Source organism: Myotis brandtii, unplaced genomic scaffold (assembly GCF_000412655.1).
Source record: "Myotis brandtii unplaced genomic scaffold, ASM41265v1 scaffold37, whole genome shotgun sequence".
Lineage (NCBI taxonomy): Eukaryota > Metazoa > Chordata > Mammalia > Chiroptera > Vespertilionidae > Myotis > Myotis brandtii.
In genome coordinates, this window is record NW_005364225.1 from 1,880,304 (window position 1) to 1,903,970 (window position 23,667).

General features: G+C 36.7%; 1 protein-coding gene across 1 annotated transcript in view; it reads left to right on the forward strand.

The window, feature by feature from the left end:
• CNTN5 (contactin 5) overlaps positions 1–23,667 on the forward strand; it is a 1,092,962-nt gene that overhangs the window by 1,045,345 nt on the left and 23,950 nt on the right. Inside the window, exon 21 of the mRNA XM_005872208.2 lies at positions 4,320–4,429. Coding sequence (XP_005872270.1) covers positions 4,320–4,429 — 110 coding nt within the window. The remainder of the gene's footprint in view (positions 1–4,319; positions 4,430–23,667) is intronic.

The following is a 23,667-nucleotide window of genomic DNA, read 5'->3' on the forward strand; positions in this document are numbered from 1 at the left end:
ATGCCCTCATTATAATATCAGAGAGAGATATCTTTTCAAGTCTTTGAGTCTATTAAATATAACACGAGTAAGATCTCAGAAATAGATTCTTGAATTTTCATCAAATTGCCTGAGTATAATAGAAGTGAGAGTGGCAGGAAACATCCTGTGGTTTACAGATCAGGAGAGTTTTAGAGACGCATGAATGTGACAGGATCTATGAGGAGCAGTGCAGCTATGATTCTAATTTATCAAAATTCCATAAAAGATTTTAAAATTTTATAGTAAGCTCGTGGCAGGTTAAATAGGAAATGTGGAGGTCTAGGTAGTTTCTGGCAAGACTTATAGAGCCCAGGTAGGGATCCCAATATCAATAGTCGTGAGGGAAGTCAGCTGTGGAAAGGCAAGGAGAAGAGAGAGCAATAACAAAGGGTGTGTTACACAGACACATACACAGAAGCAGAATAGCATAGTGGTTAGCCCTAACTGCCTTGTTCAAAACCTCTCTCCACCCACTTGCAGCTGTGTGACCTTGGGCAAATTGCTTATCTCTCTGCCCCTCAATTTCCTCCTGAAAATAGTGACAGTAGGGTTGTTAGAGGATCAATTAATACATATAAGAAATATGAATAGGGCTTGACACATGTCAAAGGCTCAAAAATTGGCAATTATTACCTTTGTTCTTGCTCCTTATCTATTTTGCTTGTTCTTTATTTTTTTAAATATTTTTTTATTGATTTCAAAGAGGAAGGGAGAAGGAGAGGGAGAGGGAGATGGAAACATCAATGATGAGAGAAAATCATTGACCTGTTGCCTCCTGCATGCCCCACACTGGGGATCAAGCCCACAACCTGGGCATGTGCCCCAACTGGAAATCAAACCACTCAACCCCTGAGCCACATCGTCTGTGCTCCTCTTTATTTTTTAATTCCATTCATTACTCTGCCAGTTATTTGGAGGTAAGTGGGCAGCGAGAGAGTGAATTATATATGTTTCCTATAAAATCTCTCTCCATGCCCCCAAACTGACTAGAGATGGAGAATGAGCCAGCCACTTCCTTGGTGCCCATTTTACAACAGAGGAAAGAACTCTTGAGACATGAGTTCTAGGTGGGACTCATGCAGAGCTGGAAGCAGAGTTTAGATATGTCACATTTTTCCTCTGCAAAATGAGGACATGGGTTTAAAACATAGGTTTATAGTCCCAAAGCCTATAGAGGCCAGGTAAGAAATAGGAATAAGTGAAGTATTCTCAGTGTGATAAAATAGGGACTCTACTAAAAGAACATTCCCTGACTAATGGGGCCAGCTGCTAATTCTCCTCTACCAACACCCAAGTATTCAGGATTGATATTACCCGTTTGTCCCCAAAGAAGCCAGAAGTTTTTATTTTTACATGAAATGTTAGAATAACTTAATACATTATTTAGGCAAAGAAAAGATGACTGGAGACCAACTGCCCTTCCATTGGGAGCTTTGATCCAAGTGTCTCTGGAAAATTCTTTCTAGTTGTGACCTTCCATCACTCAGGGACAATGGGATCCCCAAATAGCTAGTTCCAATCCAACCCAGATATGCTGTGACCCAGTCATTTACTCCTGCCTACAGACAAACTTTATTGTTAGAGCTTAAAATGATTGATTGATTTATAATTTATCTTTATTGTTGAATGTATGACAGATGTCTCCTTTTTCTTCCCATTGACTCCCTCCATCCCACTCCACCCCCTCCCAGGCCTTCAGTGCAGTGTTACAGACAAACTTTTTGATTCACACAAGAATATTCACTTGGCTATAAATGGCACATACTGAAACCCTTGGAAGTAAACTGACTGAGATTATGATTTCACTTGCTGAAATTTCAAGTTTAGGTATTATTTTGGTGTAATATGTACATCTACTTCTGTTATTTACATCTAGAAGGTGAAACAAATGAAAAAAAATGACTCTTCAGTTCTTGATTTATTTACCCTATTTACATCTAGAAGGTGAAACAAATGAAAAAAAAATGACTCTTCAGTTCTTGATTTATTTACCCTTATTTAATTAGATGCAACTATAATGTTTAGCCTGCAAGAATGCAAATGTGAAATGTCAGCTTGGGTTTGACCCTGATTTAATATCCTCAGAGCTTATAAATAGAAATCAGGATGCTTGTTTGAGAAATAGGTTTCTGAATATTTATCTTTTTTTAACTTTTCTTATTTTTTACTTTTTTAAAACTTTCTTATGTCTGTTTGAGAAATACTTAAATTTGTGTAGTGCTACAGAAAGCTGATAGAGAAATACTTTTTCTAGACTTGGAAAGAGATATAAAAGCTGCCACCTAACCACATATTTTGTGCTTCTGAAATTATTTATCCCCCTGCAATCTCCTTTGACAAAGATGTAATTGCTTCAATAATATAAAAGCTGAAATGAGGCATTTGGCATACAAATCTCTGCAATGCATTCATTTAAAAGATAAGCAAAACTGCTTCCAAATAGCCAATTTACCCTGAGTGGCTGTCTTTGAAATCCGTAGATCATATCCGAACTCCTGGAGATCAGGGTGTACACATCTTAAGAACATGAGCATTTCCTTTCCTTTACTTGCAAAATCAAAAATCTCACTTCTGTTAAATAGCCATGAAAAAACTTTTTTTGCAAGCCTGCCTACATGAATTTTAGAATAAAATAGTAGAAGCTATCCCCAGAATTTTTTTTAAAAAATCAGGTAAATGCACTAATAACAGGCAGTTGCAAAGTGAGATGAGGGAAACCACTAGCAAAAGTAAATAATAAAATATATTCAAAGAGGGACAGAATGAGAAATTAAAGTTTATACCATGACAGGAATTTATGTCAGCTTCCATGTAAAGATTAATGTGAATTCACCACAGCACTTTGAATTAGCACAATCATAGCATGTGATCTTAATGAATGCTTTACCAAAAGAAAATCATTCTCTGTGCAAACATGTACCTTTGAAAATCTTCTGTGGACTCCTTTTACAATAGCAAAGGCAGATGTTTGATTGATATTTCTCAGCTAATACTACGCATAGGCTCTCCAAATAGATTGGAAATGGAAAAATCTCCAAAAAAATTGTTAGAATTCTTTCTATATTTCTCATAATGTGTGACTACCTTCCATTGGAAATGGAAAAATCTCCAAAAAAAATTGTTAGAATTCTTTCTATATTTCTCATAATGACTTTTAAAATTTTTATTTAGAATTCTGTCTTTGGCATATGGTTACCTAAATCTAAAACAAACAAAAAACAACAACAACAACAAAAAACATTTTCAACAGAGTAATCTGAGCTCTTACCAGTGATGTGGAGTTAATATTAAAGTCTCTACAGTTTTTAAGGGATAGTTTTTTAAATCAAATTTGTACAGAACTATTTGAACTAATGTATAGCCTTTATTCTGTCATTTCATTGAATATGTGTTTGTGACATAGTATTTACGAATCCGCAGTGTCAAAGCTGAAAATATTTTTTTCCTCACATCAAGTGCAACCTCAGAGTGCTGCTCTTGATGGATGCCAGTCAGACATGGTGCATTGGAAAAAAAATAGCGAGAAATGTCGCTGAGCATAGCAACAGCCTGGAGACCTTCAGGGACTTTTCCTTTTCGCCCTACCGTTGTCTTAAAAGTCAGCTCATGCCTTTTAAATACCGTGATTCATAACATATTCCTTATACAATCATGGAAATGTGGTTTTGTGGTTGGAACAACAAAACAACTCATGTAATTTAGACTCTTTGTGCCTGCAACGGCTGAAAAAAATAAAATAATAATAAGTGGTATTTTGTGAATGAATATTTTAAGTACCAAGGACTGTGCTCAATATTTTGTATGTGTTATTCCAATTAAAACTAATCTAAAAAATCTCTAAGCTAAGTACTCTTATTATGCCCACATTACAAATGAGGGCACTGGGCTTAGGAAAAGATGAAGCTACTTGCCTAAAGGTAAATAAATATATAATGTTTTTGAATGCAAACAGCACAGGAAAAAAAAAAGGCCAATCCTGATGCCTAGTCCATTCTTTTGATCATTATGGTAGATGGCAGGCAATTTAAATCAAACAATTTAACTTCTCCAGAAATGTCCTAGTTAATCCAAGGACAAAGATCTTCTCTGCTCGTCTTCCTAGATTCGTCATTTCTCGTTGGTAAGATTTGATGAGACTTGACCAAAGTATAGAAATCCAAAAAGATCGTCTTTTTATCTGGTGTTTTTTGGAACTACCACAGCACTTCATTGCAAAAAGATGGTGGAAAAAGTAACACCTTTGATAGACATTAACTTGCTACCATTGTGGTTTATCATTTCCACTTTCCTTCCTACAGAACCCAGTGCCGCTCCCACAGATGTCAAAGCTACAAGTGTGTCCATGTCAGAGATTCTTATTGCATGGAAACATCTGAAAGAGAGTCTAGGAAGACCACAGGGATTTGAGGTATGAACAGAATTATTGAAAATAGGCCTTGTTGTTTCTGCTGGCATTGCATTCTCCTAAAGAGCTGGTTTGGTGACATTTTAACAGAATTACATTCCTTTGAAATTTTTCTTTGTGGCAAAGAAAGTAAGAAATATACTATTTTCTGGACATGTATTATGTTGCTCATTAGCTGGCTTATTTTTCAGTATGTTTCCATAGCACCATGCAAAGATTTTTTTTAAAAAAGACAGATGAAAATAGACCTATTTCAATAGCTACAGGTGGCTACTTAATGTTATCCAATTTATTGGTTGTTAAAAATATTTTTGGATATTTTCCTCTAATAATTAAATGTATAAGACAAGTCTTTCTACTATATCGTCCTTGGCAAATCTTACCCCCTACTGCTAAATTCTCAAATTTGTTTGGAGCTTTGTGATCTGTGCTTTTTTTATTGAAATGACTTCTCATTCCTTAAATTTTTCTATTTTTAAACACAGTTATGGCGGCCTTATAATTGTGAAAATTTCATAACAATTCATCAACTTAATGAAATGTTAGCCTCCAAGAGTGTGGGCAGTCTGTGAACTTGGATATCCCACAAAAACAAGATCCCTATTCCTCACGTATCTCTTGTTCTTGCCTTCACCAGAACTGGGGGTAGTGGTTGGGGGGTAATTTCTAAAAGACAAAAAAGAATTAGCATCCAACCCAAGATCTCAGTTGCCTTTAAACTTTTTATTTTTATTTTTGCTGTTTTAACCCCACTATGAGAAAATCATCTTGATTTTTGAAAAATGATCAAGTATAGAACTTGTACACCAACACAAGCTTTCCCTTATTCTATTAGAGTTTTTAAATAGTGTGTGAGAACTATTTAATTAATATACAGCTAGCATTAAAAAACGATTACTGTGATAAAGAGTTTTTACAATATTTCTAAGTGACAGCAAGGACCATGTACTAGTATAAGGACACATTACCTATACAAAAATCATGGATTCTTCTCTACAGTCTTGCTTCAATTCATTATTTGGTGATAGGTAATTTAGCATCTATCTTATCATGATTGCACATTCATTTTATTAAAATCACTCTTTTTCCTATCCATGCTTCAGGGACCATGTCTGATCACCAGGACTGGTAGTACTTGGTTCATGGCACCTACAATATATATTTGTTGAGTGAATGAATATCTGCGCTTCACAATCATCTTCTTCTAATACCAATATAGAAGATATGGGGTGTTCTTCCCAGCTTCCCTTCACTGGGCCATTGCACCATCCCCCAGCTGCTGTGAGTGCTGGTTAATGGTTCTCAGCGTCTCTCTGGAGAATTGCCCTCTCCTGAGGGGCACTGTCTTACCAGAAAAGTCACCTTCCCTACAAAAGGCGCCCCAACCCAAGGCCAATGGCTGACTCTGACTGACACTGGTTCCTTCCTCAAGGAGGAAACGAATTTATGATGCAGTTTATAATTTATAGGGTTGCTGTGTGCATCCGACCAGGGCCAGATTACCTGGGACCACACTCTTGCTCAGCTCCCTCTTCTTTCACATTCTCCTTTCCTCCCTCCCCTCCTTACAGTCTACCTGTAGGCACTCTCACAATAAATCAAATGCACTCAAATCTCTGTTTCAAGCTCTGCTTCTAAGGAAACCAACCTAAAACAACTCTGTAAATATAGATCCACCTAGATCCCTCCATCGGAGCTTCTGGTGTGCACACTTTTAGAAAGCCACAGAGTGTATTCCGGTGTGTTGAAGAATGAGGATCCAGTCTCCAATATGTCAAAGCCGTGCTCCTCTCACACAGCCAGTCCCTCTCCACCTTTGTTCTGCCTGCCCTCAGAGCATGACCTTCACTTTCCCACCATGATTTACCTGTAATAACAGTTTTCTGTGAGGTTCTGCAAAGATCACATATGATTTAGATTTGTGCACAATTCTTGTCTTCCTAAAAAATAAACCATTCATTTATTAATCCAACAAATGTGTATTGAAGGTATACTAATACTAAATTTTATGCTAGGCATAAAACAATGAACAAAAAAATAAAGTCGCTGTTCTTGTGGAGCTTATATTGTAGTAGGGGGGGACAAGCAATAAACAAGCTAACAAATAAGTGTGTGACATAATGTCAAGTGATGATAAATTCTGTATAGAAAATAAAACTGGACGTGAAGGTAGGGAGTGGAAGAGTCAGCTATTTTTAGAGGTTTGAGAAGTCACCCTTTCTGAAGTTTTGCCATTTGAGTAGAAACATGACCAAATGAGAGAGAGAAGCAGAGAGGGCAGCAAACTCAAAGGCTCTGAAGTCAGAGCATGCAGGCCTTGTTCAAAGAACAGGAAGGAAGAGATTCTGGTGAGAGAGCAGTGAACAACAGGGAGGTTGGTAGCATAGTGATGGAGAAATCGCCAGGACACAACCAGGTTACACAGGGTCTTGTGAACTGCAAAAAATGGAGTTCAGATTTAATCCTAATTATGAGGCGAGGCCATTAAAGGGTGTTAAAGAGTCAACTCAGGGTATGACATTTAAAAGCCTCTGAAAGAGAGTAGAGAATAGACCTCAGAGATGACATCAGGAGGAACAGTGAAGACAATCGGTACAGCCTAGGTAACAATGAGGTTGCTTTCAACTAGAACTGTAGCAGTGGAGTTAATGAGAAATGGACCTTTTAAGATATATTTTGAATTAGAGGTATAACAGGATTTGATAATAAATTGGAGGTGGAGCATTACCAAAGATAATTCCAGAGATTTTTGACCCAAGAAAGTGAGTGAATGACATATCAATTACATATATGAGAAATAGAGAAGAGCACATTTTTCAGAGGAAAAAAAATCAAGGATTCTGTTTAGATGTGTTAAACTTTGTAAGCCTTTTTATTTCCAGAAATAGTTGTCAAGTGGGTTTTGTGTTAAGAAAAAGGTTAGAGTTAGAGCTGTAGCTCTGAGGAATCATCAGTGTATAGGTGGTTTGTTTGCATGTGCTGGCTGAGATTACTTAATCAGCGAATATTTATTGAATGGCTGCTATGTTTTGGTGCAGTGTAATCAGTGTATAGGTGGTTTGTATGCATGTGCTGGCTGAGATTACCGGGTGTTGATAGAAATGTCTGAGAATTGACCCTCTGGTGCCTCACCATTTGGAACTCAGGAAAGAAAGAGGATCTGGCCAAAGAAACTAAGGGAGACACTGAGGAAATTCAGAAGCCAAAGGAGGAATTTTAAGATGGAGTGAGCTTCTGAGTCAAATGCTGCTGGGAAACTCAGAAAGATGAGGCCTAAGATTGCCCAGCGGGTATGGCACGCAGAGACCCTGCTGACCTTGGTGCTCTCACCATGACTTACTGTAATAACAGCTCCCTGTGAGGTTTCACGGAATGCTGATGATCAAAGGTTGACTGGAGAGCAGGATCAAGATCATTCAATAGTAGCACTCAGAAGTGTCAGAGCACAATGTTTGTACTAAGCCTATTTCATTCAAAATGACAAATTATCACAAGCAAAAATGGAATATTTCTAAGGATCAAACATTAATAGGAAATGAATCAAATTCTAGAACAATCATCACAATGACCACATTTTTTTAAGTTAAAATAAATCAACTCAAATTCTGACAACTATTTTTACATATGGAATCAACATAAAATCCAAGGGCACAGGAACATTTATGCTAATTTTATAGTGCATTATAAATTGTAGTTTTAAAAATATGGCATCTTGTTACCAAAAAAGTCAATATCTTTTAATGGGGAAATTAAATGTCTACTTTTTATAATCAGAAAATAATTAAAACTTCATATACTTCAGTGGCGAACTATGACATTAACTATTAGTAGAATATAACCAGCAAAGATGATTTTTTATTGAGACTATCTCATAACTGTATAGTTGCATGTAGATTTAAAAATAAGTGTGATGTAAGTAAAGCTTATCAACATCATCCCCATCCTCTCCGTTCTGCATTTTCATCCCTTTAAGGAGAACTCTACCTCTTCTGTTCACCTTACCTACCCTGGAACTTATGGCTTTCATCATCTTATTATTTTTTTCTTTTATCAGTTTTCTTTTCTCTTAGTAAATGATCTCCCCAACTAAATATTACTAAAAGGTAATAACACCCTAAAGCTTAATATATTTCATCTCACCACTATCTTTCTCCTCTATTCTATCCCAACCACAATCCTAGCTGTATTTACTAATGGTAGAATTCTAAGCATGGTGACAAAAAACAAACAAATTATATATATATTCATTCCTATGAGTCATTTGTTTGGTTATTATTGCAGCTTTACCTATAATGTCTGAAAGAGCTAGTTACTATAAAGGCACTAGGTGCCATTTTGAAAGGAGTGGAGGTGGTGTTCAGGGCCACCTCTCTTTTTTCCCCTGAATTGAAATGCGTGAATAAGTTATAAAAGGTTCTACTCTTATAAATATTTTATTCTAATGGGAAAGACAAATAAAATATAAACAAGCAAACAAGTGAGTAATATAAACTTAGATAAGAATACATATAGAAGTTCAAAGGTAGAACACATCTGGTTCCTTTAAGTCACAGAAGGAAGTGGAGCTACTACACCTTGGTGGGCAGTGGTGTGAATGGAATTAAAAGTAGTAGGAGAGTTAAGTGGACAGAGACAAATTATGTAGGAATATATATGTTATAGAAAGAATTTGTGTTTTATTTCAAGTGCAATGGAAAGCCGTTGGGGCAAATGTGTCTGATTTACATTTTTTCAAAACATCACTCTGGTTGTTATTAGTGAAGAATACAAGAAGGGGAGAAAGTTCAGGAGTAGAAGTTAGGAGGTTATCACAATAATCCAAGCAAAAAATAATGGCTACTTAGACTGGGTCCTAACAGTGGAGCAGGACAAAAATAGACATATTTTAGAGGAAGGTCAACAGGATTTGCTGACTGATCAAATGTGGATGGAAAGGAAATGATTCCTACATTACTGACTTGAACAGATGTCAAGGTAAAAAATAATTATATTTTGGCTAAATTCAATTTGAAATGCCGATTAGAAATCTAAAAGAATAAGTCAGTTAAGCAGTAAAATATGTGAGTTTGGAGTCTAATAAGAGATCAGGGCTGAAGACATAAAGGTGGCAGTCATAGAGGTGGTATTTAAGGCCATTGTACTAGATGAAAGCACCTAAGGACAAATTTCCAGAGGAGAGGAGAAGAAAGGAGAAATGGGAGGAAGAATGGAGTGGGGTGGCGCTAAGCTATGTCTTGATGCACTCAGAATTTCAATGTTTAGCTAGAGAGGAGCAATCAGCATGAAATTGGCATGGAGACAGAGAACCCAGGTAATGAGAGGTATCAAAGAAACTAAAATTGCTGATCAAAAAGAAGGAAATAGCCTACTATGTTTAAAGCTGCTAAGTGATTAAGCGAGATCTAGACAAATTAAAAGTAGTCAGAGAGCTAGGTGGACAGAGATAAAATTATATAGTGATATGGAGATTATGGAAAGAGTTTGTATTTTATTTTAAACTAGAGGCCCGGTGCATGAATTTGTGCACTGGTGGGATCTGGCCAACCCGCCCCCAATCGGGCTGGTTGGCCAAATACAGTGGGCATTACAGTGACCAGTCATTCTGGTCTTTCTGGCATTCTGGTCACTGGCTTTATATATATATAGAGAGAGATGTCTATTGGATTTAAAGGCTACTGTTGATTTTCAGATAAATTCCATAATCAAATAAGAAATAAATATCTTTTATGTTATCAATTTAGTTACTTCAGGCAATAAGCATCTAATACCCCAAAGAATACTACTGTTATCTAAATTGTGACTAGTGATAACAATTTGGGAAGAGAGAACCTCAAATCAGAGCTCTCATCACAGCAACAGTTTTATTTGTTGTGAATCCTCTAAGTCTTTTGTCAGGGTCCCAAGGTGTTTTGATACACGTATGTGAGAATCACAACTCTTCAATGTTGGTATCAGAGATGGTGAAGAATCAGACCTAACATCTGAATATGTTTTTGCACCTGTCAATAATTACAATAAGTGAGTCTATTTGACCACTGCAGAAATTTATTTTAGCCTCAGACAAGAGTTAAAAGAAGCAGTTAAAAGAAGTCACAATGAGACTTCTATATGAGAAATTTCCCTTGACATACCCAGAATAGCAGGAGAGGTAACAGAAAATAAGAACACATTTCTGTAGTTGTGTGCACAGACTTATTTTCTTCTGGGATATGGTTTCTGTTAAATACATACTCAACTGCCATTTTGATTGGTAAACTGTATCTCTGGAATATGTTGCATTAACAAATGATAACACCTCAATGCTTTCTCCTTAGTAAATAATCAAAGTGGAAGCTACATGTGGTTCACTTGGTTCTGAAATCTTTGTGTTCTCTGTTCTGCTAGTCATGGAAGGTTGCCCTTGAACAAGTGTCGTTTGCAGAGAAAATGAACATTGTCAAGGGCAGTAAAGTCCTTAAAACTCTCATATGCTTACCTGATCTCTCACGCCCAAATCTCTGTCACTGATCTCTCACCTGTCCTCATTCTGCTCTTCAATTGACTTGCAGCCTGACTCTGTGACTTGGATTGGCAGTCAAATTCAGATCTCGTATGTCCCTGATCTGACTTTCTGTGTGTTTTGTCTGAATCTCATTTATCTGTATTATTCACTCACTTACTTAATCAGCAAATATTTATTGAATGGCTGCTATGTTTTGGTGCAGTGTGTGGGTTAAATAATCAGGAAGAATGATACAGTCCCTGCCTTTACGAAGTTCACAGTCCAACAAGGGAAACTCTATTTCAATTTTTGTTGTTGTTGTTTTTATTCGTAACCTGAGGTCTTGATCTAAGTCCTGGTAGCTCCTTTTGCTTGGTCTTGACATTTTTTCCTTGATCTACTCTATAGGGCAGCAGTAAGGCTCTCAGTAGGAGGCTTCCCCTGATGCCATTTGTTAATAATCTACCTACAACGGCATTCTTATCTTTTACAAGGAAGTCTTAATCGATGTAAGAATTTAGTTTTTATTCCTAACCTGAGGTCTTGATCTAAGTCCTGGTAGCTCCTTTTGCTTGGTCTTGACATTTTTTCCTTGATCTACTCTATAGGGCAGCAGTAAGGCTCTCAGTAGGAGGCTTCCCCTGATGCCATTTGTTAATAATCTACCTACAACGGCATTCTTATCTTTTACAAGGAAGTCTTAATCGATGTAAGAAATAACGAACCAAGCATTTTGACTTAAACTATATTCATCTGCAACTAACAACACTTTCAAATACATTAACCAATTAATTCAAATCAAATTGGCTAATTTTTGTTATTGAAAAGACTAATTGCTCTACCTCGTACAGATGGTAGGAATGCTGTGCATAAAGATAGAGTCGGAAGGATGACAGTCCCAAGCCCACCAGAACAAGACTTGAATGGCAAGGGCTTCAGGACATTTTAGTAATCTCATCCCTTTTATTTGCTAAGTGAGTCCAGCCATGGGTGTTTTTAAATGTCATAATTAGGCTAGATTAGGACTTTGGTATGAAAGGAAAACAACATGGTCTTTTCAACAAGCTTTTAAGGCTGCTTTCTACAAGTCTAGCACTACCTCACATAAATGGCCAGCAGAGGCAATAAAAAAGAACATGAAATCACAAATTTAGACACCAATCCATCTCATTGTGTTTTACAAACATTTAAACAATTTTGTTGACATTCTCTTAGAACCACCATTTGAGAATTTGAATAACTTACATGTGAGTAGCTTGAGATTTCATGGCTGCAGAGACTAAATATAGAAAGCTCTGGGGTTGAGATATGTGAAATTTCTAACGTAGGACAAGCAGCATGATTGAAAATTGGAAATGAGCTGTATTTATTGAATGTCTGACTCATGAATAACCATGACTGTCCCTTCTGGATTGCCATTCATGTCATTGGCCACTGTAAGTAAATAATTAGGTTCCGTTTTGAATTTATGAAGCCACCGGCATTAAGGGTCCTGTGAATGGTAATTCCTGAATCCTAGAGCAGAGCCGCTCAAGGTGTTTCTATGACGCCGCCATTTTATGTGCATACAAAATCAGGGCATTTGCTAGTCTGGCAGGAAAGGGGAGTAAAGAAAGATAAGGCCATATGTCATCATCTTTTCTATGATTTTTCCAGATCAGGAAGAATACGGAAGGTAACTATGTGACAATGGAATGTAAGATGATTCGTGTTTTCATTCCCCCCCCCCCCCCGCTTATCAGCATTTAAGTATCAAGCACTGTGCTAGGCAGTAGAAATACAAATATTAATAAGATCTAGTCCTGCCTTCAATCTAATAATAAAGGATATTTATGGGGAATTTTAGTAAAAGAGAGAGAGAGAAAGGCATTGGGACAATACAATTCTCATATCCATAATTATGGGGGTATAGCTCAGTGGTAGAGCATTTGACTGCATAATTACCCCAGGATTTCTTACCATCCAGATCTTCTGAAGAAACGCCAGTGGGAATAAACTATGCCCTAAATGGGTATAAGTTTCTGTTTGCATGAGCATTTCTTCTGTTCCTAAAATGCCCTCCATTTTTCTAAATAAAATAATAAATCAAGAAAATATTTAGTTATTAAAAAGAAAATTTTTCTAGACTAATTTACTTTTAATATTGTTGTATATTCTACCTGTAAAATAACACACACACACCCCCCATGATTACCAAGTTTATAGTGCGTGTACTTTCTGTGGCCTTGTGTAGGAGTATTATTAACATTATTTTTTAATGACTGTAATAATTTCAACAATAAGCAACAATGTATTTTTGTAGTGGGGGAGAAATGCACAGTATCTTAGTTTCAGTTCTAAAATTTTTGTGTTTATCATTAAGAGGAACAAAAGACCAAATAACTGATCCCACTTTATAATTCTCACTAAAAGGCAGCCCTAGCATCTCCTTTGCCTGGGCTATGTTCGAAACTTGCACGTGTTTATTTTAGACCTTCCGGAGGAGATGAAACTCAGAAGTTCATCTCAGACATGTCTCTAAAGCCATTTCCACTTGTTGATTGCACTGAAAAGACACCAATTGTGTTTTGCTCTGCCAAATAAGTTGCAGTGGGATTTTTGAAAGAAAGAAGAGATAAGATTGTTTCTTATAATTTTATTTTATGATTTGACTCTAATCATCAGAGCAGGAGACACACAAACAAATGGATCTCACTGATATTTGACACTAACTCATACTGGGCAGATTTCACTTAATTTGTATATCAGGGCGTGGGAGTGTGTGTGTGTGTGTGTATGTGTAAAATGGAATTTCAGATACACATTAAAGGAGGAAAAGAAGCTGAAATGAAGCCAGTCACCAAAAGGCTAAATCAAAGGCTATTTTATTTTCCATATGGTGTGTGGGTAGCAGCTGTTTTACAGATTCTCTTTGGCTTTTTATTATGACTATATAAAAATATGACTATAAAAAATAAACCATAAGAACAAAATAAGACGCCAATTCTACTCTTCCTTTTCTGAAATTCTGTGGACTCTGATTTAAATCAAATAGCTTTCGTTTTTCATGTATTTTATTTTCTTCTTGGAGTATTTTCTTAGACTGGGAGGCTAACTAAACCTGTTTTTTCAAAAATTAGCAGGAAATTAGCAAGAAGTAACATTTCAGTTTCTTAACTTCTTCCTTCCCCTGTTCCATTGAAAGGCAACTCTGTAGAGTTCTTTTAGAAAGCAATTAATTATTCAGTTTATTGTGTTTGTTTCATTTGCTTCTGGATACATTGCTTCATGGAGGAAATTTTCTAACCCAAACCACTTCTCAAATATTTTCTTATTAAAATTTTAAAGGAACCATTTTCTCTTCAAGAATATTAGAATATTTGCCTGAATATATTGTTTTATTCACATAAAGAACCAAAAGAAGTATTAATATATTTTATCATATTCAGAAGCATTTTCTATTCCTTCACACTTCGATACAAGTGAATCTACTGGACCAGCTCTAAACAGGGGTTGTCTCACTTCTAAACTCAGTCATCCTGAGCTCATATCATATGTCCATCCACAGTCTCACTCTCTATCACATAATACACACTTGCACACTCAGAGCACCCATGCAAAAAATGAAATCACAAATGTAGACATCAACTCATTTAATTTTACAAATACTTGAAATACTTTGTTGGCATCCTGTTAGATTGACCCATTTGAGAATTATCAAATTAAAACAAAATATTTTCCCTTTTGAGGGTTGGGTTTATATCTTAAGCAACTGACAATGTACTTGGGGCAGAGAGATACTAATTCAATGAGTGTTGAACAGACAGATATAGATATGGTCTTGCTTACTATACTAAGAAATGGAGAAGTCTTATAAAGTGCTTGAATACAAAAAGAAAAAGGGATATTTATAAAAGACATACTTTATAAAAATGCCAATTATTAATTGACTAATTGCTCATTAGTAAATGACTGAGACCTTATTTCCAAAAGGCAAGACTTTATTATCATTATTATTACTAGAGGCCTGTTGCAAGAAGAGATTTGTGCAATGGGCCTTCCTTTCCCCTGGCTGCTGGCACTGGTTTGCCTCCAGCACCCGGGGCCCAAGCCTTTGCTCTGGCTGAGTTCCGGCCGGAGCCGGCCCCGGAAACCTCAGGCTTCGCTCCACTGCTTGGAGCCTACGTATGCAAATTAACCGCCATCTTTGTTGGCGGTTAATTTGCATATCATGCTGATTATCCAATGGGAGGCGTAGCGAAGGTACGGTCAATTACCATGTTTGTCTATTATTGGATAGGATTATTATTACTATCATTATTTAATACTCACCCAAGAATATTTTTTTCACTGATTTTTTAGAGAGAGTGGAAGTGAGGGAGGGAAGGGAGAGAGAGAGAGAAAGAGAGAGAGAGAAACATTGATGTGAGAGAGACACATTGATTGGTTGCCTCCTGCACAAGTCCTGATCCTGGCAGGGAGTCAAACCTGAAACCCAGGTACATGCCCTTGACCAGGAATCAAACCGGAGACCCTTTGGTGTGCAGGTCAGGGCAGGGCAAGACATTTTTAAATCTCCATGTATACAAATCTAAATGTACAACTCAATGAATTACTACAAAGTAAACATACCCATGCAACCACAATCCAGGTCATGAAACAAAACATTACTAAAAACTAGAGACCCACCTTGGATCTCCTACAGTCACTATCCTAATTCTTACCTCTCTCCAAAAAAGTATCCTGACTTCTGATTGGTTTTGCTAGTTTTGGAATCATGTGGAGCTTTTTATGCCTTTTATTTTTCATGAAACATGATATTCATTCATATTGTCACATGCTTTCTTCTAAACTGTATTGTATGCATTTCCCACAATTTATTTGGCATTTTACCAATGAGGGACATTAGGATTTTTCAAGTTTTGATGTTATGAATAGACCTGACTCTATAGAACATTTTGGTGAGAATTACACACTTACAATATTAAATCTCTTAGTCCATGATCATTGTACGGCCCTCTGTTTTTTCAAGTCTTCTTTGATCTTTGTCAATACAGATGCTGCATATCTTTTATTTATCCCTACTTTATGTTTTATTATTTTGTAACTATAATCTGTGTTTTTAATTCATATTGTTTCTTTAACTTCTTATTATGAAGTAGTTAAACAGGTGAAATATACAGAAATGTATACTGAATTTCTATGTACTCAGCACTCAACTTCAACAATTAAAAACTAACAAATAGCCCACCAGCATGGCTCAATGGTTGAGTATTGACCTAAGAACCAGGAGGTCACAATTCTATTCCTAGTGAGGGCACATACCTGGGTTGCAGCAGCTTGATCCTCAGTATGGGGCATACAGGAGGCAGCCGATCAATGATTCTCTCTCATCATTGATATGTCTATCTCTCCCTCTCCCTTCCTCTCTGAAATCAATAAAAAATAATCTGTTTTATATACAAGTCTACTTAATTCTCCTGTATCCTTTTTTTTGTGTGTTTTTAAATATATTTTATATTGATTTCAGAGAGGAAGGGAGAGGGAGAGAGAGATAGAAACATAAATGATGAGAGAGAATCATTAATTGGCTGCCTCCAGCCTGGGGATTGAGCCCACAACTAGGGCAAGTGCCCTTGACTGGAATCAACCCTGTGGCCCTTCAGTCTGCAGGCTGATGCTCTATCCACTGAGGAAAGGATTTAATTGATTTCAGGGAGGAAGGAAGAGGAAGAGAGAGATAGAAACATCAATGATGAGAGAGAAACATTGATTCTCCTGTATTCTTTTGAAACAAATCTCACTATCATATCATTTCACCCAACATGTTTCATTATAAATCTTTAAAATATGTGCTTTTAAAAACTGCCACTTTTCTGCTTTCTTAGAAGATACATGTTGAAGAATGCACTCGGTGTTTAAAGCAGCAAACTCAACAATACCACTTAATGCAGCTCTTTTAAGGGGAGATTTCTCTTTGTTGCTGCCTGCAATTTTATCTGGTCCTCGTGTTCTCCCTGGGCAAGCATAGTACTTGGTCATCCACCCAAGAATCTGAGCAGAGTCTATACTCCATTCTGGGTCTTATCATTTTTACACTTCTCTTCTTGAATTTCCCTCTGAGGTTCCCAACTGCTCTTTCTTGCACTGAGCTCCATCCTTCGCTGTTTCAGCTGGCAAGGCTGCAGTCTTCTGGCACCAGCGACGTATTCTCGAACAAAAGAGCTGCAGACTTACCTGTTGCTGTCTCAGCTTTTCAACAGTAAATTCTCCTTCAGCATCTGCTTTTGGATGCTTGCCAGGATTTTTTACTTCTCACCTGGGCAGGATTTGCATGACCACTTCAACCAGCCACCATTTCTCTCATTATCCTTGTACTGTCTCTAAGGCCTGTGGTATTATTTTGTTTCTGTCAGTAATTTGTATATTTTCTTCTTCTCCCTCTCCATTCTCTCTCTCTTTTTTATCACTCTTGATCAAAAGAGATTTACTTTTTTTTTGTCTTTCAAAGCATTAATTTTGCCTTTATTCCTTTTATTTAGTCCATTTTTTTTAACTTAAGTATTGCTCCTATCTTTATTATATGATTCTTTCTAGTTTATTTGGGTTTAAAATGTACTGGGTGTTGTTGTATTTTTCAAATTCCTTAAGATGGATATATCACTAATTTTTATCTTTTTGTCTTTTTAAATGTTTATATGAAAACTATATACCTTCAGAACTCTGCATTTCTAACACCTTATATAGAGTTAAACCATAGACCATATTAAGTACATCATTTTTTAAAAAAATTAGTATTCTCTTACCTAAGAAGGTTAACTTTCATATAAAAACTTTTATTCTTTAATTAGTATGTATTAAGAGACTACTATGTTTACAGCTCATCATGCAAAACATTAAATATATTAGTTCTGATAAAATACTCCAAGAATTTTCTCTATTCAGTATACTGTATTTTAGATTATTTAAGTAAAAAAAGGTAAAGTAGGGAAAGGAACTAACATTTGTAAAAAGACCTACACTAAACTACATGGATTAAGAACAAATTCAACTATATTCAATCTTCTTTAGAATATTTTATTTAGATAGTAATGACAGCTTCTAAGAAAAATAGGTACAAATTCATTCAGTAAATTATATTCATTATTGTGTTCCTGCTGCATTTTAACTTCCTCACCTCATATCCTCTAATCACTGATGAACTGCCTCATAAATATTCAAGAGTTTAACTAAGCATTGTTTATTTATCTTATTTGATTCATTAAATTGCATTCTTTATAGTAAAATTACCTCTGGGCACAAAACAACTAATATGCATGCAACCTAATAATACTGACTGCCAGTACATCTCAGAATATTGATTGTGAATAGCCAATAACTATACCTAGTGCTAAACTCGGGAGATTGAAAAGCTGGAGATTAACTTAATTGAGGCTAGCAGAGACTTTCCTGACCAAAACAAATTCATCTTCCATGGGAAATGTGCCCCCCATACAGAGGATTTTGAAACTCTCAGTAGAAGGGCATGACTGAATTTAGGTGTACATAAGAAAAGAGTGTTGGCCTAGCTGGTTTGGCTCAGTGGATAGAGCATCAGCCTGTGGACTGAAGGGTCCCAGGTTTGATTCCAGTCAGGGGCACATGCCTGGGTTGCGGGCTTAATCCCCAGTAGGGGGCAAGCATGAGGCAGCTGATCAATGATTCTCTCTTATCATTGATGTTTCTATCTTTCTATCCCTCTCCCTTCCTCTCTGAAATCAATAAAAATATTTTTTTTAAAAGAAAAGAGTGATGTAAAAGGTAATTTAAGCATTATTAGGGAAAAGGTCATAGTGTTTGAAACATTTTATGAAGATGAGGAATTACTAGAGAAAGCAGGCTAGTAATGAAATGTCTGCCTTCAAACCCTCGATTTACATTAGTCACAACTTTCGAATTTAGGAATGCCAGTGAGTTGAATGCAAGCACATAAAAACAGCTTTTCTTAATTTCCCTTAAAGTAGCAATGAAACCATGAGGAAGGGGAGAAGGATCCTTCTTGCAATTGCAATGAAGGGTAGGAAATGAATTTATTAGTAATATTTTCTAGGTTTTTCTTTCCTCTCATTGAAACACGGAAATCAAACTGAAATGCCCGGTTTTCCTCTGGGAAGGATGCAAAGGTGGCTTCCTTCCTGGGTTCTTGTTCAGGTGGATTCAAAGAATGAAGCCACGGACAAAAGGTGGTATTGTTACAGAAGACCAGAGAAGAACCAAGCAATGCTTAGAGAGATGGAGTTACACTTATTTATTATTATTATTATTATTATTACGCATGGGCCGAGAGAAAACTGTATTTCAAATTCTGGGCCCCAACATGGAGGAAGTTTCCCTATTTATATCTTTTTACCTTCTTTGTTCCCAAATACGGGGTTTTCTGGTCCCCTTTGCAAGTTCTTAAAGAGCCCTATGTGCCCGGGCTTTGGCGCCAGCAGTGATAACTTTGTCTGGGGAAGGTTTATGGCCTCTCTGGATTGGGGGTAGTCTTATTTTCTTTATTATTTAAGCCAGCAAGCATTTACAGAAGCCAGAAATAGCAGGGTTAAAATTTCAACAGCAGTTTTTATATAAGTTGGATGCTTCAGTATAGGAAAAGGTGGAAATTTATTGGGAAACAAGCACAGACTCCCAGGTGGGGAGGGGGTTCCAAAGGGGTATAACCCACTAAGTCCCTCTTTCCTAAGGTTCATATAGGTTGCAGTTCTTTGTGTCCTGGTATTCTACTCTGATTGGTCACTATAGCAGCTTCAAAGCTCAAACCCTCACATGGGGTTCCCCTCATTTTCTCCCCTTCCTGTGGTAGAATTCTCTATTCCCTGTGAAAATCTGTTTGTTTTTTCTTTCTCCCTGTTGTTTTTCTGCTCCCTGTAGCTCTCCCCTTATCTCCTGCAAATGGGTGTCTTCCTTTCCCCTTAGGCTGTGGCACCTTTTGGTCTTTGTGAATGTATGCCTTTTGCCAGCTCCAAGTCCCCAGCCAACTGTGCCTCCCTCCCCTATAGACCCCTAATTCCTAAAACTCCCTAAACCTGACTATTTTACCCCTAAAAACTCCTTCCATCATCTTTGTGCAATGACTCAGCTGCAAAATCCCATTTCTAGTTTCAAGCAAACAATGAAATAGCTTCTGGCCTCCTCCTCCTTTGTCTTTTGCTTCAATGAAACAAACTGCAGTCAATATGGAGCTTGGCCTGCCAGCTCAGGCCTGGGCAGATTTCTTTGTGTTGATTGGAGAACAGAGTAGAGGCTTCTACTAACAACCTGGCCTCTACCTGCACAGCAGAGGCCACAGGTCTAGGAAATACACTGAGTGGCCAGATTATTATAACCACCCCATCAGTACTTCATTGACACTTCCAAAAATACTGAATATTGAAAACTTCCTAAGCAAATACTCCACAAGGTTTTATTATGATGATGATTTTTATAACTAATTCACTTCATTGTACTGATGGGGTGGTCATAATAATCTGGCCGGTCATAATAATCTGGACACTCAGTGTTTAGTCTAGAGGTAGATATCTCACCATTCAAGTAAACCATCTATTCTTTTTTAGAACACTTAAAAATCAGTTGGGGTAGAAGAAAACTCTTTAAAAGAAGGAAACAAATAATAAAGCTTACTGTGAATGTCTTCCCCTAGTATGAGAGATTTTCTTGTAAATCAGAAGAAAAATTTTAAACATATGGTTCTAGATATCAATGAGGAAAAAGAGAATATTCCTTTTGCATTTCAAGAGTGATCTAGGATGTGAAGAGAATGCAATAAAATCAAAACTCAAGTAACTAAAATAAAATATTCATTAGAAGCAATAAAATGCAAATTTCTTACTACTAAATATTTAAACCAGTGCTTCAGAGTAAAAACTTGAGAAGAAATCTGAGAATGCAAAGTAAATGAATAAGGAAATTTTAAGGTGAGAAAGAAGATGGCAAACAAAAAGGACAAAAAGAATTTGATCCATACACCATAGGTATCTGCCAAGGAGACAGAATATACAGAGCAAAAGCAATAACAACAACGAAAACAAAATTCAAAGTAAAAAACAAAAATCCAAAAACCAAAAGTAACAACAAAAAAAAAACCCCTACATTTAAAATAGAGGAACCCACAGAATTTCAGGAAATATTAAAGTTCTAACAACTCCCTCTTTGTCATGCCCTTAACTAATCTATCACCAAAGTCTGTGGGTTTTATCTTCTGAGTACTTGACTCCAGACTTGTCTCCATGTCCCCACTATAATCCTAGCTCAGGCATCTTCTGTCCTTACCTATACTGTGGCAATGCCTCCTAACTGCTCTGCATATCTACCCTAGTCCCTTTCCAATCTGTTCTCCATATTGTAACCATTGATTCACGAAAACAAATTGCAAAGTCCCACTAGGTGCCAACATAAACAATTAAACAGATAAATTTGGATAGTTTCATATAGGATAATTACAAGTAATAATAACAAAAAAAAAACAGAATAATGTAAAAGAGGGTGACTAAGGGAGGGTTCATTTCTTTAGGGAAGTGGCCAAGTGAGGCTTCTTGGCTTCGCTAAAGGAAATAGCCATTTGGAAAAAAGAGCCTCCAGGCAAAAGGCATCAGGAATTCAAAGGCTCTAAACTGGGAATCTGATTGAATGTTTGAGGACATTTTGCTGGCAGATGGTGAGCAAAGTGAGGTGAGATACAAGATGAGGTCGGAGAAGTGCATAGAGATCATCTCAGGTCGGGTCTTGTAAGCTATGGTGAAAATTTTGGAATTAATTCTAAGTGCAATAGGGGGGCTTTTTAGCAAAGGAATGATCTGATCTACATACTTTAAAAGATAAAAAACTTTTGACTGCTGCATGATTCTTTTCAAACTCAGATTTGATCACACCCCATGTACATTCCCACAAAAAGGTCTGGTTCCATCCTTTGTCTCTAGTATCAAATTAAGCCACACTCACCCTCAGCCTCCACATTAGCCTAAATAGACTTTCTTCAGGCTCACATATCCACCATTCTCCTCTTCAGACCACGCAAGCTGCTCCTTGGCCATCTCTCTGCCTGCTTAGCCCTTACTCCTCTCTCCATCAACAAGCTGCTCCTTGGCCATCTCTCTCTCTCTGCCTGCTTAGCCCTTACTCCTCTCTCCATCAAAGTTCAACTTCTCTGTCTTAGTGAAGCTGTCCCTGGCCTGCCTCTCTCACTGCTCCTATCCTACCTTGTAGATATCTAGCAATAGGTAGCTTGTCAGAACCACACTTGCACATTTGTGTGGTTACTCATTCAGTGGTTATTTTGGCTATGATTTTTTCAACTGATAAACTATTTTAAGAACAGTTTTAGGTACACAGAAAAATTGAATAATCACTAGAGTTCCCTCATCCCCCCATCCCCATATAATTACCATCTGGCCCACTATCAACATAGCCCACCAGAGTGGTGCACTCAATGACCTAAATTGACCACTCCAAGTCCAAAGTTTAAATAAGGGTTCACTTGTGGTGTTGCACATTGTAAGAGTTTTGACCAACATATAATGACATGTAAAGACCATTGTAGTATTGTGCAGAATAGTTCGCTGCCCCTAAACTCCTCTGTTTATGGCCTGCACTATATCTTCTTTGACTCAGCATTCATCCCCAATTGCCTGCAAGCACAGGGCTTGGTAAATAATACGTATTCAAAAAAATCTTTTGGAATGAATAAGTTAATACTTTTTAAGAACTCAAGTCCTGGTAAAACATTTACATTTCAATATGCATTTCCATTTATTAAAAAAAAAAATCCTAAGCTCCCTAGCAGAAAAAACAAGTTACTTTCAATGGTGCGAAAATCAATTTCTCTTTTGCAACATAAATAACAGCAGAAAATAGAGCTGTACTTATTAAATTCAAGGAGTACAATATTGAATGAACAGTGATCATCAAGTGCAATTAAAGATATAGAAATAAGTGAATAAAGGAGCTATTAGTTGTATTCTTTAAATCTAACAGGTAACAAAAATTGGATGTAACATAAAATATTAAAAAGAATAATATATATATATATATATTACTAAATGCAGACTGATAAGTAGGGGAAAGTTCACAGCTCATCCAGTAACTATCAATGGCATACTGCAGCAGTCATGGATTTTAAATTCTGTAACTTATTTAAAGGAACTGGATTGTATGTGGCATGAATGTCTTAGAAGCATCATACCAGACAATCAAATACATTATCTGCACAGTTAAAATTATTATTATTATGAAGAATCAACTTTGAAAAAATGGGATAACTACTAAGAAGAGCCATCCTGCAGATTTAGGTTCAAATCTACAACTTTGATGTGTTGACTAACTCAGAATTCATACTTCCTGCCTGCCACTAATAATATTGCGTCTTATAATTTTAAATAAAAATAATGTTGAAAGACAAAATCAGAAATAACATTATGAAAGGTAGCAAAAAAGGGAAAACTAATAGACTTACTAATATAAAAATCAGAAATATTAAAACATCAAGAAATAGAATAGTACAAGTAGTTGAGGGATAATAGAGGCATTGTCTAAAATTATTTTATAAAATGTAGGAAAGTAGTATTTTACCTGTTCTATAAACAAGGATAGAACAATTCAGTGGTTAAGTAACTTATCCCATTATATATATACTAGAGGCCCAATGCACAAAATTCGTGCAAGAGTAGGCCTTCCTTCCCCTGGCTACTGGCATCGGCTTCTCTCTGGCACCTGGGACCCGGGCTTTCCTCCGGCCGCCGGCAGGCAC